Consider the following 15,448-nt stretch of genomic DNA (forward strand, 5'->3'; position numbering starts at 1 on the left):
CTCCCCAAAATGTAATTTCTTAACCAACTTGAAAATACGAAGTTTCAGGGAGGTATGGATGAAATAACCACGTTTTTTTTTCCTAACAGTTTATTTGGTTTAATTATCCAGACGCATAATCGTATGCCATATAAAGTATATTAAATTAGAAAAAATGTTTTTCCCCGACTCCTACTTCATAGTGGTTGTAGTCGCACTTTTCATATGAAACTTTGTGGTTAATACCTGTTGTTCATCACTAGAACTACTTTTGGACTCATCTAACTCAGTTTTTCCAGAACACAACCTCTTTACTTCTATTTAATTGATTCCTCCACTAGATCTCTGGAAGCATTTAGAAGTGACATTGAGTTTTGCGGGCTGCGTATCTTACTCAAACATTTATTTGCTGTTCAAAATAATCAATATAGATCTCTGTAATAAGAAAGCTTTGGATTTTTTTTTTTTGCTTTTTTTTGCTTTTTAGGGCCACACCTGAGGCATAGGTTTTCAGGCTAGGAGTCGAATCAGAGCTGTAGCTACCAGCCTACATCACAGCTCACAGCAACACCAGATCCTTAAACCCACTGAGCGAGGCCAGGGATCGAACCTACAACCTCATGGTTACTAGTCGGATTCGTTTCTGCTGCGCCATAAGAACTCCTGGAAAGATTGAAATATGATATTGGTCTGTGGTTTAGGGGGAAATCTTTGCCTTACATGTGACATTGAGTTTATAGTAAAGATTGTTTTTTAGTACAGTTTAGTTAAGATAAGCATTTTCTTATAAAAAATAGAAATTTACTAAAGGATATATCTGACTGTTTTAATAAAAAGATGTTGGAACAACAACCACAAGTGTTACCTGAAGTCATTTATAATTTTAGACTTTGTTTTCATTCAAGTGTACTATATTTATTAGACTTCCCATGAAAAACTAAGACTATCAAGAATCCTAAGCCAGAGTTCCCGTCGTGGCACAGTGGTTAACGAATCCGACTAAGAACCATGAGGTTGCGGGTTTGATCCCTGGCCTTGCTCAATGGGTTAAGGATCCGGCGTTGCCGTGAGCTGTGGTGTAGGTCGCAGACGTGGCTCAGATCCCGAGTTGCTGTGGCTCTGGCGTAGGCTTTAGACCCCCTAGCCTGGGAACCTCCATATGCCGCGGGTGCGGCCCTAGAAAAGACAAAAAAAAAAAATAAAGAATCCTAAGTCATCACTGCATAACATCGTCCTTATATAAACTATGGGAACATTAGCATTAAGAATATATCAGAACTTGGCAGACTTGTCTAATAACTCACTTTCATCATATATTTTTTCTCTTCAAGTATTTTTAAAAGTTTGTTAATCTTTATACCAAAAAAATTAGTAAAATTTCATTTTTGGCTCCTGTTAGAAGTTTGTCTACATAACAAAATCATAGGATAATGTGTGAAAATATCTTGAAAAACCAAAATAGCTTTCTCTCAGCCACTTTAATGTCCTTCTGGACTCGAGACTCTGGAACAGTGCTGACCCTTGTTGAAATCTATAAGGTGGCCAGTGAACTGACACCATGAACTAACTGCCTCTTCATCCGGCCTCCTCTGTTCTCCCCTGACCCACACTCCCCATGGAAACTTGTCCACCCCAGAGACCATGGTGCTGGGCAAGGTCTTTATTGTTGCCCGCAGACGTGCCAGCCCCAGGGGAATTAAAGAATGGCAGAGAAGTCTGACCTAGAACAGGCCTGCTAAAAGCAGCCATTTTCTAAATGGACTCTACATAAAAGTTTCTCACTCTAAAAATTATGCTGCATCCCCCCCACCCCCGTTACCTTCATATTTTTAAAGTAATATGGGAATGCCTGTAATCTACACTCCCCGCCACTCCTTGTAGTGGGCGCTTCTTGGTCACGCATGTATTTTTACATTTTCTCTGGCTAGGCTTTGAGTGTGCAAACATTGCTGACAGTGGTCAGTTTGTATAAGGCTAACCTCGCCAATGCTTAGAAAAAGGTTTCTTGGTATTCTGTCCTTTAGGAAGGCGAAGAAATCATTGGAAAAGGTCTCGCTAGGCACTTGAAGCTTGTCAAGATGGAAGCGGTGATGGTATTTCACTCCATTATTGATGCAGTTGGCTATCAAAAAAGCGGGGTGAGATGCAAAGTTCATTCTGAATTTAGGGAAGAAGATTTGTCTGTACCTCGATGCAAGTGCAACTTTGCCTCAATTAGATTGAGATTTAAGGATAAAAATTAAAAGAAATGGAATGTCTCTCCCTTTTTTTTTTTTTTGGTCTTTTTATCTTTTAGGGCTGCACTGGCGGCATATGGAGGTTCCCAGGCTAGAGGTCCAATCAGAGCTGTAGTCACTGGCCTACACCACAGCCACTGCATTGCAATATCCAAGCCGCATCTGTGACCTACACCATAGCTCATGGCAGTGCTGGATCTTTAACCTTATATAAGCAAGGTCAGGGATGGAACTCGCATCCTCATGGATGCTAATCCGGTTCGTTAACTGCTGAGCCACGTGGGAACTCCTAGAATGTCTTTTTGAAATCTAGTCTGTTTACGATTTATAATAGTGTTTTTAGGTTTGTTAGAGAGGAAAAAGAGTTGATGTTCTCTACTAAGTGGCGTGTTTTTAAAACTTATTTGTGTTTCTTTTTTATTTTATTTTATTTTATTTTATTTTATTTTTTTGTCTTTTGTCTTTTTTGTTGTTGTTGTTGTTGTTGCTATTTCTTGGGCCGCTCCCGCGGCATATGGAGGTTCCCAGGCTAGGGGTTGAATCGGAGCCGTAGCCACCGGCCTACGCCAGAGCCACAGCAACTCGGGATCCGAGCCGCATCTGCAACCTACACCACAGCTCACGGCAACACCGGATCGTTAACCCACTGAGCAAGGGCAGGGACCGAACCCGCAACCTCATGGTTCCTAGTCAGATTCGTTAACCACTGCGCCACGACGGGAACTCCCAGTGTTTCTTTTTTAAAACATTTGTTTTTGGAGTTCCCGTCGTGGCTCAGTGGTTAACGAATCCGACTAGGAGCCATGAGGTTGCAGGTTCGATCCCTGGCCTTGCTCAGTGGGTTAAGGATCCAGTGTTGCCGTGAGCTGTGGTGTAGGTTGCAGACATGGCTCGGATCCTGCATTGCTGTGGCACAGCTCCGATTGGACCCCTAGCCTGGGAACCTCTATGTGCCACGGGAGTGGACCAAGAAATGGCAAAAAAGAAAAAAAAAAAAAAAGACCAAAAAAAAATTTGTTTTTATGTAATAGTGAGCAATTTAAAAACCAAAAAGCTTTTACTAGAAGTATTGAGGGTCCCCCTGGTGCTGTTTCCCCCTTAGAAATTTGGAGCCTTGGGAGTTCCTGTTGCGGCTCAGCAGTAATGAACCCAACTAGTATCCATGAGGATGCATCGATCCCTGGCCTCATTCATTGGGTTAAGGATCTGGCATTGCCACAAGCTGCAGTATAAGTCACAGATGCAGCTCACGTCCCATATTGCTAGAGCTGTGGCATAGGCCAGCAGCTGCAGCTCTGGTTGAACCACTAGCCCGGGAACTTCCATATGCCACAGTTGCAGCCATTTAAAAGAAAAAAGAAAAATTAGAGTTTACATCATAATTCTGTTTGTGTGTATGTGTGCGTAATCTGGGATAAAATTTTCATAAAATAATACAATGTGTTGTTTCACTGGCATTTCATGATCTATTTAACTTATGTCTTTGAAGACCACTGTTTCTGAAATAACCAGGTCAGAAGGGATTGTGGAAGAAAAAAAGAAACAAAAATAAAGTCTGGATACCTGGTTTGTGGGCTTATTAAGAGGAGAAGGACTATACAAATAAGTCGTATCCTAAGTGAGAAGGTGAAGTTTAACCTTTGGTTTTAGTGACTTAACTGACAATGAGATGAAAGCACAAGATAAAGAATATGAATTCTGTTTAGGTAAACAAGCATCTCTGCTGGTATAAACAGAGCAATTTTAATATTATAAGGGCATTATGGTTATTAATACTGTCATTTAACAAACGTTTGTTATCAAAAGAACCACAGATTCAGTCCTGAAAGGGATTGTGGGTCCCTCTGATTCAAGCAGGAGAGGTTAAAGGACTGTGGCTGACAGGGGCGAGCAGTTGGGGCCCACAGCCTGCTGCTCTGATGGTGCATTTTCACTTTGCCACACTGCTCCTCGGAGCAGAACTGCTCCACCATGTTTTAACCTATTACACAATTTCCTCTTTGCAGGAAGATATTCCTCGTCAGCTCGTCTACATTGGCCTTTACCTCTTTCACATTGCCGGAGCTTATCTTTTGAAGTGAGTTGGGATTTTTCTTGGCTGTGTATCTGGATTGGGCAAAGCGTATGCTAATCTGTCTTAATTCATAATTAATTGTGTCATTTTAAATGTGTTCTTTTAACAGCTTGAATCATCTAGGACTTGTTCTTTTGGTGCTGCACTATTTTGTTGAGTTTCTTTTCCATATTTCTCGCCTGTTTTATTTTAGTGATGAAAAGTATCAGAAAGGGTAAGTTGTTGAGCCATTCTATTTCTTGTGTAATTAAAGTCAGTGCCTGTGTTGCCAAGACCCATGCTATTGCCAAGGTCCATGCCGTGGGCAGTTACATTGTTTTATAGTGGTTAGTAGCACCTTTAAATAAAATGACACTATTTAGCAATTGAAGTTGGTATTTTGTTCTCTCAGACAGAGTCTTTCTTAGCTATGGAGATATTATATTAGAACTTGTAATTTTGAGGGTTTAGAAGGGTTACTTTTCTGTTACAACTTCTGTCTTGCTTAGTGTATGTTTTTCTTTGGGAGAAGGAATAAGAGGGGAGAGTAAAGTTTCAGAAGAAATTGAAATAGTAGATTGTAGAGCCTTAAAGATAGTAAAATATTTTGACCGGAATATTGAACTTCAAAACAGAATTGAAGTGATAAGAGCGTAAATCCTTTAAAAAAAAAAAAGTAAAACTAGAGAATTGTAGTTCTCTCATGAGAATCAAATACACAGCTTTTGTTTTGTTTTATCTAGCATTTTCCAAAATTGTTCCGTATACCAGTAGTTCTGAGAATCCTTAATAGTTTTGTTACACAAAAAAAGAGATCAACTAAACAAAAAATCAAACATTTCTTTACTGGACTTCTAGAACGTGAGGTATGCTGATATGTTATATATCCCCAAGAATGTGATATAATACGAACAATTTATTTCAGAGTCATTTTTGCAGAACAATACAAAATGCTGTTTTAATGTGCATTTATTTAATAGGAATCTGATTTCTACTAGTATCTTTTCTCTGCAATGTTGTGCAACTGACTTGTGACATTTTTCTCACAGATTTTCTCTGTGGGCAGTTCTGTTTGTTTTGGGAAGACTTCTGACTTTAATTCTTTCGGTACTCACTGTTGGCTTTGGCCTTGCAAGAGCAGAGAATCAGAAGCTGGATTTCAGTACTGGAAACTTCAATGTGTTGGCTGTTAGGTACAGTCAATTTAACTTTCTTCTCACTTTTCTGTACTGTACAGTATGTATTATCAGTTTATGATAGAATCATCTGAAAAAGTAAAGGAATAAACATCAGGGTTCGAGGAAATATTCATTCGATTTGATTTCATACCTGTTACAATTTCATGTCTAAATTGAAGTACTGAAGCATTTATTTAGGAGGTAGCTTATTCTATTTATTCTGTGGTGGCTCAGCAGGTTAAGGATCCAGTGTTGTCACTGCTGTGGCTCTGGTTCCTCTGTGGTGTGGGTTCAGTCCCTGGCCTAAGAACTTCTGTAGGCTGTGGGTGCAGTCAAAAAAAAAAAAGAGGCATTTATTTAACTTCTGGAATTAATTATTAATGCAGTAATTATTAACGTAAACTTGTCAACAGTGGGAATTTAGCACTAAGTTAAATGTTTCCAAAGCAGGATAGACTATTCAATGGCATGGTTTTGATGGATTCTAATTTTCTGTTTATTTCTTCATATTCTCAGAATTGCCGTTCTGGCATCCATTTGCATTACCCAGGCGTTCATGATGTGGAAGTTCATTAATTTTCAGCTTCGGAGGTGGAGAGAACATTCTACTTTTCAGGCACCAACTGTGAAGAAGAAACCAATAGTGACAAAAGGCAGATCTTCTAGAAAAGGAACAGGTTTGTATTCAGTAAACAATGAAAAACCTGAAGTAGAAAACATTTTTTTAAATGTTGTGGAGTCTTATTTATAATCTTATTAAGGTTTAAAATCTTCTAAAGGAAAGTTTATTCTACTTATTAGCAAAATTAGAAACAAAATTATCTTGCCTCATCCTACAGTTTTGTGGTTCCCTGGGGTCAGTTACTCCCTTCCAGAGCTGTCCACTCAAGTTCTTTGTCACAGGTTTTCCACGCTTGATGACTTTGAGCCACTGTGGACCAGGGCATGCATGGGGAGTTTTGGTGAATGATTAACCTGGAGAGTGATTGTACTTTCAGGTATCTTACCCATAGTTAAAGAACAAAACCTCTTTTTAGCCCCTTCCCATCTGCCCTTTAGTCCCAAGTATAACTGCTTTTTTTTTTTTAATAAGTTCTGATCCTTTGATCCTTCATCTTTGCATCTGTATCTAACCTCTTTTCTCCTTCTTTCTTTTGGTTGAAAACCCATCAACAATGCAGTCATTTTGTTCAACTTCTGGTGTTAACAGTTGGAACTGTAACGCGGGGAATTCCATTTTAAAATACAGATCTGCTCTGGTTTGCCCCTTCTAGGTCTTTAGAGCTAATACCTTATGTCCTTCTTCAGGCCGTATCAGCAACTCTTGACCCTTTGCGTTTCATATAAATTCTAGTGCATCTTGGTCAATTTCCACACACAAAACACTTCAGTGGGATATTGAATTAAAATTACATTGGATTTATAGATCAGTTGAGGGAGAGTTGAGTATTTCAAGCCATAAATATGGTCTATACCTCCCACTTATCTAGATTATCTTTCATTTCTCTCAGTGATATTTTTTAATAACTGCTCTATTGGAGTATAATTCACGTAACATTAAGTTCACCCTTTAAAGTGTATGTTTCAGTGGTTCTTAGGTATATTCACAAAGTTGCGCAAAGCACTGTCTTAATTCCAGAACGTTTTCATCACCCAGGAAGAAACCTCCTGCCCATGAGCAGTCCTTGCCCACGCCTTTCGTTGCCGTGCCCACCACGTACCTGTTTTCCGTCTCTGGAGATTAGCCTTTTCTTTCCATGTCGTGTCAGTGAACTCATACATGTGTCATCTTCTGCAGCTGTTTCTTTCGTATAGCATGTTTTTAAGGTTTATCCCTGTTGTAGCATGTACCAATACGTCACTCCCTTTTATGGCCAAATAGTGTCCCAGTGTATGGATATACTATATTTTGTTTATCCATAAGTTGATAGGCACTTGGGTTGTTTTCACTGTTTGGCTACTATGAATGATGCTGTTAACATTCATGTATAAGTTTTTGTTTGAATACCTGTTTTTCTCACTGTCGTGGTTATATACCTAGGAGTGGAATTGCTGGGTCATAATGATAACTGTATACTTAACATTTGGGGGAATTGTAAAATTCTTCCAAAGTGGCTACACCATTTTACATTTATTGCTTTGCATGTTGACATTCAGTTGTCCCTGCACCATTTGTTGAAAAGACTAATCTTTATTGAATTGTTTGGATACTCGTGTTGAAAATCAGTTAATCATAACAGTAAGAATTTATTTCTCGACTCTCCATTCTGTTCTCTTCATCTGTGTGTCTAATCTTATGCCCTTGTCTTGTAGTAAGTTTTCAAATCAGGCAGTGTGAGTTTACCAGTTTGGGGTTTTTGTTTTTGTTTTTTTTCCATGTTTTGGTTATTCTGGGTGCCTTGCATTCTCCATGTGAATTTTAGAATCAGTTTGTCAATTCCTGCAAAAAAGCCAGGTGGGCTTTGATGTGGTTTATCTTAAATCTGTAGATTGCCATGGAGAATATGAGCATAGCTGTCTTTCTGTCTATTTGGGTCGTCTTTAATTTCTTTCAATTAAATTTTATAATTATCAGTCTGTAAGTCTTGTACTTCTTCATTAAATTTATTCCTAAGTATTTTATTCTTTTGGATTCTATTGTAAATGAAATTGTCTTCTTACTTACATTTTTGGGTTGTTTATTGCCGGTGTTTAGAAATGCTGTCGACTTTCACATATTGATCTTGTATTCTACAACATTGTTGTACTTACTAGGGTTTTTAGATTTTACTTTATTACATAATAATACTTTTGTGGATTCCTTTGCATTTTCAGTGTACAGGATCATGTCATCTGCAAATAGAGATAGTTTTACTTTTTCCTCTCCAGTCTGAATGCCTTTTATTCCATTTTCTTGCCAAATTACCCTGTCTAGAACTTCCAGAACAATTTCAAATACAATTAGTGGAAAGAGACATCCTTGTCTTATTACTAATCTTAGCAGGAAAGCATCTAGTCTTTCATCATTAAGTATAAGGTTATCTGTGGGCTTTTCTTAAATGGGCTTCATCAGGTTGAGAATGTTCCTTCTATTGCTACTTGGTAATTTTTATCATGAAAGAACCTTACATTTGGTCACTTTATCTGCATCTATAGAGATCATCAAATGGTTTTTGTCCTTTATTCTGTTGATATCATGGATTATGTTAATTGATTTTTGAATGTTAAGCCAACACTGCAGTCGTGGGATAAATCTCAGTTGGTCAAGTACATAATCCCCCTGAGACGTTGCTTATTTGGCTTGCTAGTATTGTGTTGAAGATTTTTCCTTACGGCCGCACCTGTGGTATATGGAAATTCCTGGGCCAAGGGCTGAATTGGAGCTGCACCTGTCAACCTACGCCACAGCCACAGCCACGCCGGATCCGAGCTGTGTCTGCGACCTACACCACAGCTCACGGCAACGCTGGATCCTTAACCCACTGAACAAGGCCAGGGATCAAACCCGCATCCTCATGGATACTAGTCTTGTTCGTTTCCACTACACCACAGTAGGAACTCCCTTGTTGAGGATTTTTACATCTCTATCCATAAATTTTGGTGTAAATTTTGGGATAAATGTATTGATTTTCAAATGTAAATCCAATCTTACATCCTGGCATAAACCCAGATTGATGATATATCCCTTTTACCTGGATCGATTTTTTCAATATTGTTAGGATTTTTGTATCTGTGTTCATGTAAAAGATTGAGTTACAGTTATAGCCCTTTTCTGGGGCGGGGGGGGGATACCTTATAAAAAAAGTATTGGGCAGTTTTGTCCTTTGGGTAATATCAGCTTTTTTTTTTTTGTCTTTTTTAGAGCTGCACCCACGGCATATGGAGGTTCCTGGGCTAGGGGTCTAATCGGAGCTATAGCCGCTGGCCTACGCCAGAGCCACAGCAACACCAGATCCGAGCCATGTCTGCAACCTGCACCACAGCTCACGGCAACACCAGATCCTTAACCCACTGAGCAAGGCCAGGGATCGAACCCACAACCTCATGGTTCCTAGTCAGATTCATTTCCACTGTGCCACGACAGGCACTCCAGCATTATTTTTTTATTTAACTATTTGGAAAGGAGTTCCCATTGTGGCTCAGCAATAACAAACCAACTAGTATCCATAAGGATGCAGGTTTGATCTCTGGCCTTGCTCAGTGGGTTAAGGATCCAGCATTGCCATGAGCTGTGGTGTAGGTTACCGACTTGGTTCAGATTCCACGTTGCTATGGCTGTGGTGTAGGCCAGCAGCTTCAGCTCCTATTCAACTCTTAGCCTGGGAACCTCCATATGCCATAGGTACAGCCCTAAAAAGCAAAAAAAAAAAAAAATTATATATATATATATATATTTGGAAAGACCAGAGAAGCCATCAAACCTAGACTCTGCTTTAAGGGGAGATTTTTAACTATAGACTCAACATTCTTTAATAGATGATAGGATTATTCAGATTTTCTCTTTCTTATTGTATCCCTTTTGGTAAATTGTGTTTTTCAAGGAATGTATCCATTTCATCTAAATTTGGAAAATGTATTGATGTACAACTATTCATAATATCCTCCTATTAATGCCTGTAGAACAGCAGTGATTTCCGTTTTTCATTTCCTGTGTTAGTAACTTATTGTTTTGTCTTTTTGGAGCCACACCCAAAGCATATGGAAGTTCCCAGGCTAGGGGTCAGATTGGAACTGCAGGTGCCAGCCTACGCCACAGCCACCGCATCGCAGGATCCAAGCCATGTCTGCAATCTACACCATAGCTCACAACAATGCCGGATCTTAACCCACTGATTGAGGCCAGTGATTGAACCCAAGTCCTCATGGATACTAGTTGGGTTTGTAAGCACTGAGCCATGATTGGAACTCCTGTCTTTCTCTCTTCTTTTCCATCAGCCAAGAACCAATATTTGTCTTCTTTTGCCAGTTTTCTCAGTTGTATCATTGATTTCTGTTCTTCCCTTTCTTTGGGTTTAATTTGCTATTTTGTTATTTGTAATTTAACTTGTTGAGGTGAATCATTGAATTTCATCCCTTCTTATGAATTACTTGTAATTAAGGGCAAACCTCCCTTTCATCAATGCTTTACTTTCATTTCACAAGTTTTTGTATATCTTTTTCATTATTATTCAGTTGCAAATGTTTTATAATTCCAGTTGTGATAACTTCTTTGACCATGGATTTATTTTTAAGTACAATGTGTAATTTACAGAGATTTTGGCATTTTCTAGTTTTCTTTTTTGCTACTGATTTCCACCTTTATTCCACTGTGGTTAAAGAACATACTCTGAATGATTTTCAGTTCGTTGAAACTTTCATTATGGTTCAGCATGTGTTCAGTTTTGGTAAATGTTCGGTTTGGGCTTTGAAAGGATGTGTATTCTGTGTTTCTTGGGCACTTGTTCTATAGGTAGGTGCCAGATCAGTTTGTGTTGTTCAGTCTCTTGTATCTTTCTCCCTCGGTAGCAGGAATTCTGTTTGTTCAGTCAGTCATTGCCTGAGGTATTGACCCATTTTTCCTTGTAGTTTCTGCTTTAAATATTTTGAGGATGTGTTATAAGTACTTCAGAATTTGGGGTTGTTATAAGTCCCTGTGAAAACTGTCCTTTTTCATTGTTAAATGTCCGTCTTCATCTCTAGTTTGACTTGACTCCAGCTCACCAACTTTCTTATGGTAAAAATTACCATGGTGTATCTTTTTCTATGTTTATCTACTTTAAATCTTTCTTCGTCCTTAAATATAAATTATGTCTCTTGTAATCAGCATGTAATTGGATTTTAATTTTTTCATCCAGTCTGATGATTATTATCTTTGTTTTTGACAGTTATACTATGATGTCCCTGGGTATGATTTTCCTTGTATTTGTCCTGCTCTATGTTGTGTAGAGCTTCCTGAATCTTGGCTTGGTTTCTTTTGCTATTTTTGGAAAATTCAACATTGTTTCTTCAGCTATTGCTTCTGCCCCATTCTCTTTCTCCTGTCCTTCTGGGATTCCAGTACATGTGTTAAGTCCTTTTACCCTGTCCCTTTATATGTTTTCATTCTTTCTGCCTTTTCTATCCTTTTTTCTGAGTTTCAGTCTGAGTATTTTTCTAGTTCAGTGATGTCTTCTTTTAATATCCCTGTCTGACAGCTCCAGATCTAGATGACCCTAAGGATCTGTTTCTGCTTTTTTCTTTTTCTCTTAGTTTTCAGTCATTTGGTCTCATCTTCTGTACACCTGGTGATTTTTAATTGAATCTGGATGTTTTGTGTAGAAGCATGTAGAGACTCTGGATAATTAGTAGAAACTCTGGATTGATTGAATATGGGTAGATCATTCTGTGTCACAGAAGCTGATTTGTTCCCACTTGTCCTTGTTCCTAGGACATCACCTGTTCTAGGAGCTTTCCTCTCTGATAGGCTCCTAATTCATATTTTTGTCTCCCTATCATGAGATTTCCCAATTCTCTGTATAACTTTGTACTTTCTTAGGGGTTACTCTCTGCTTGATTTCTCTGAGTCTTGCCTGCTGTGTGCACATTTAGTAGTTGGCAAAGACCTTGAGGGAGAAACATCCATAGCCTGTGTGGTTTTTTTTCTCAGTGCCTTCAAAGAGCCATTTTTGTGTTTGCCTTTTACAGATATTTTTGGAGGGAGGGTTGGTCTGACCTCAATTATTCCATCATAGTTTGAAAAAGAATGCCATAATAGATCTTTTTTTAAAAAAAAAAAAAACTTTTTAGTGCTGCACCTACAGCATATGGAGGTTCCCAGGCTAGGGGTCAAATTAGAGCTGTAGCCGCTGGCCTACGCCAGAGCCACAGCAACTCAGGATCCGAACCAAATATGCATCCTACAGCACAGCTCACGGCAACACCGGGTCCTTAACCCACTGAGCAAGGCCAGGGATTGAACCCACAATCTCATGGTTCCTAGTCAGATTCGTTTCTGCTGCGCCACAACAGGAACTCCAACAGCAACTTTTTTAATATGTTGTAAAGAAGCATATCCCCAAGAATCTCCCTTGTCTGCTGCCAAATGTGAAAAAGTTCCTTTTTTCTACCAAAAGTATTGCTCTGCAGTCTCCTTTATAATTCTTGTAATTGTTTTTTAGGTTTTTCTGTCTTTGATAACTTTTTTCCATGCTTTCAATAGTAATTACTTTCCTTTTTTAACTGTTTTTTAAATTGAGATATGATTAACATATTGTAATTACTTTTAATTTACTGCTTTCAGTTTATTATGTTTAACATGTTACTAGGTTTCATGGTTGGTTAAATACTAGCAAAGATTAAGGACTAGTAAGTTTTACCTAAGGGCACAGGAGTATATATTGGGTCTTAAATATTCTTTTCTAAAGGTACCTGTATGTATAAAGATAATATTATTTGCATTTATTTACAAAAGAAAGTAATCTTGAATTTTTTCTCTTTTCAGAAAATGGTGTGAATGGAACAGTAACTTCAAATGGAGCGGACTCTCCCCGTAATAGAAAAGAGAAATCTTCATAATGAATTATAATCTTAATTGATTAATGTCCCCAAAGAAATCTGCTTTTTACTATATCTTTCAGCACTAGAGATTTTTTTTCTGTTCTTGAAAATACAGTTTGTGCTCTTTGATTCTTGCTATTGTACGGTTTCATGCATTTTTTTAAAGGGCATTTGAGGGGAGGATGATGACTATGAGTGAAAAAAATAGTTTAGCTTAGACTAAGCTACCTGCCTTCAAAGTAGTTTAGGGACCACCATATTTTATTTGTCTTTTTATCCTTGAGCATTTTTCTAATGATTTGGAGAGAGAACTATTTACAAAAATTCTACATATCAGTGACAACAATTTCTTGCTCTCACCAATTTTTTATATTAGCAAGATGGCCTATTCCAGCAAGGTCATATTTTTTAAGTTATCTTTCAGGGTAAAATGGAAATACTACAAAGTTGGATGTCAAACTTTAATATGTTTTCAGTGTTCTCTAATTTTTAGGAATTTTTGTAGCCTTTACACATGGGAAAAAAGATTTGTAAATTCACCAGAATAATTGTGTGCTTTATTTTATAGTGGTTGTTAATGTTACATCCCCATTTTTTAAGGGAAAAAAAACATACTTTTGGTTACAACATATGGAGATTTATTGCCATATGTATTGAATCAAAGTATCTTATATTAACATAAAAGTACTTGTGAAATAAAATTTTCTTGTGCATTTTCAACACTTATAAACTGTAAGTCAGAAAATTAACTATTTACTATAAAGAAAATTTGACCAGAGCCCTTTTTGATACATTTATTAATAATGATTCTTAATGGGGCTTGTCATAAGTTTGATATGCACAGCATCTTAGAAAAATACTGTTTAACCTGAAAACCCTTTTAAAAAGTAATGCCTACTTGATTTATATCTATAAAAAGATGTCAGGTAATTATATTTGAAAAACATTTAATGCACTAACTTAAATTGAAAATTCAGGGGGATAAATAGTCTTACAAAAGACAGTGCTTTATGTTATAACTATAGCTTTGGTCCCATCTTTAATTGAGAAACATTTATCTGTATAAAACATATTTTTGGATAAATATATATATATTTGTATCTCTACAGAAAGGCTCTAAAAAACATTTGAGTAAAATATTTGGTTCCCTTTTCTATAATTATCCTTTAAAATCTTTATAGCTCTATTTGGGTTTTTGTTGTCTTTACAGGACGTATATCACTCCTTTCGATGTTCACATCTTGCTCCCCACTTCTCACTTTGTCACCAGCTAATGTTTGCGTCATTTTTAGTATAAAAGTTGCAGACCTAGTACGTCTGCCGTTTAATAAGTTGCCATATGCTGCTAGAAAGTTGTGCTTTCTGTTTCCAACTGTTTACCTACTTCCTGGAAAAAGTAGTAGCTCTCTGTAGCATCATGGAGTTTCAGTGGAACCAAATCTCTGCCATTGAAAACTGGCATTATATCAAACTATACATTGAGAAATCAATCAGAATAAAAATTTTTACTTTCACAAGCTGTATCCTGGATGTTTTTCTTCATTGTTAGCAAGTTTTTGGTTCTTATGGTATTTTAGTTTATAATCTCATTAAAATGTACAAATGCTTAGAGTATATACTCTTGTAGTTCCCTGGTAGCCTAGTGGGTTAAGGATCTGGCATTGTCACTGCTGCGGCATGGGTTCGATCCTGGCCTGGGAACTCAGGCATGCCATGGGTGTAGCCAAATAAATAAATTAAAAAGTATACTTTTGATAGACATTTAGAATAGCCTTTCCTAAAAAATGTGTTCTGCCAAAAAAGATAATTAGTTTCATTTATTATTTATGAGGGCAAGTGGGAGAGAAAATGGTTCATAACCAAGTAAATTCAAGGACTATTGAGTTAAACTTCAAGGTGTCTCTTTTACCTTTATATGCAAACATGCTTCCTGCCTCACCTGGAATGATGACAGTGGACACAACATGTAGTGTTTCCCATTCATTCAAAGAACCTTTCTGTGAAACTACTTACAGCATTTGTGTTCTGCAGAATACACTATGGGTGTAGGGGAGGAAAGCCCTTCGTATGTAGCTAACACCTTACAGGACAGACATGTATACACAAGTGTAGTTATAAGTGATAAGCTCTACACCCGTCCTCCCAATGCTGCAAGGAAAGTCTTTACTGGCTTCTAAAGCCTGCAGAGTCTGCCACTGTCACCCAGCCTCTGGTCAAACTTTGAGACCCGATGGGAAGCACCAAGGTAGGACCGTGAACTTGAACCGGGCAGCAGCTGTCTTCCTCACTTAGCGACCTTGAACTAGTTGCTTTGCCATTTTGGGGTTGTCGTTCCCTCCATAAAATGCCTTCTTGGCCTACATGTTAGGATATGGCTGTGAGTAGTCCAGGTGGATTATTCTAGAACAAATGTATTAACTACATTGGAAAATTAAGTTATTGTGGTGTAGTCCTTAAGTGCAGAACTAATGCTGCAGCAAAGCTTGGGTAGGTGAGGAAATGGGAGA

At 37.9% G+C, this 15,448-nt stretch overlaps 1 protein-coding gene across 1 annotated transcript in view; it reads left to right on the plus strand.

Moving 5' to 3' along the window:
• Positions 1-14,455, plus strand: part of TRAM1 (translocation associated membrane protein 1) — a 31,261-nt gene extending 16,806 nt beyond the window's left edge. Inside the window, exons 7-11 of the mRNA XM_047783774.1 lie at positions 4,223-4,293; positions 4,400-4,504; positions 5,319-5,462; positions 5,964-6,124; positions 12,886-14,455. Coding sequence (XP_047639730.1) covers positions 4,223-4,293; positions 4,400-4,504; positions 5,319-5,462; positions 5,964-6,124; positions 12,886-12,959 — 555 coding nt within the window. The 3' untranslated portion in view covers positions 12,960-14,455. The remainder of the gene's footprint in view (positions 1-4,222; positions 4,294-4,399; positions 4,505-5,318; positions 5,463-5,963; positions 6,125-12,885) is intronic.
• The last annotated feature ends 993 nt before the right edge of the window (positions 14,456-15,448 follow it).

Source organism: Phacochoerus africanus, chromosome 6, assembly GCF_016906955.1.
Source record: "Phacochoerus africanus isolate WHEZ1 chromosome 6, ROS_Pafr_v1, whole genome shotgun sequence".
NCBI lineage: Eukaryota > Metazoa > Chordata > Mammalia > Artiodactyla > Suidae > Phacochoerus > Phacochoerus africanus.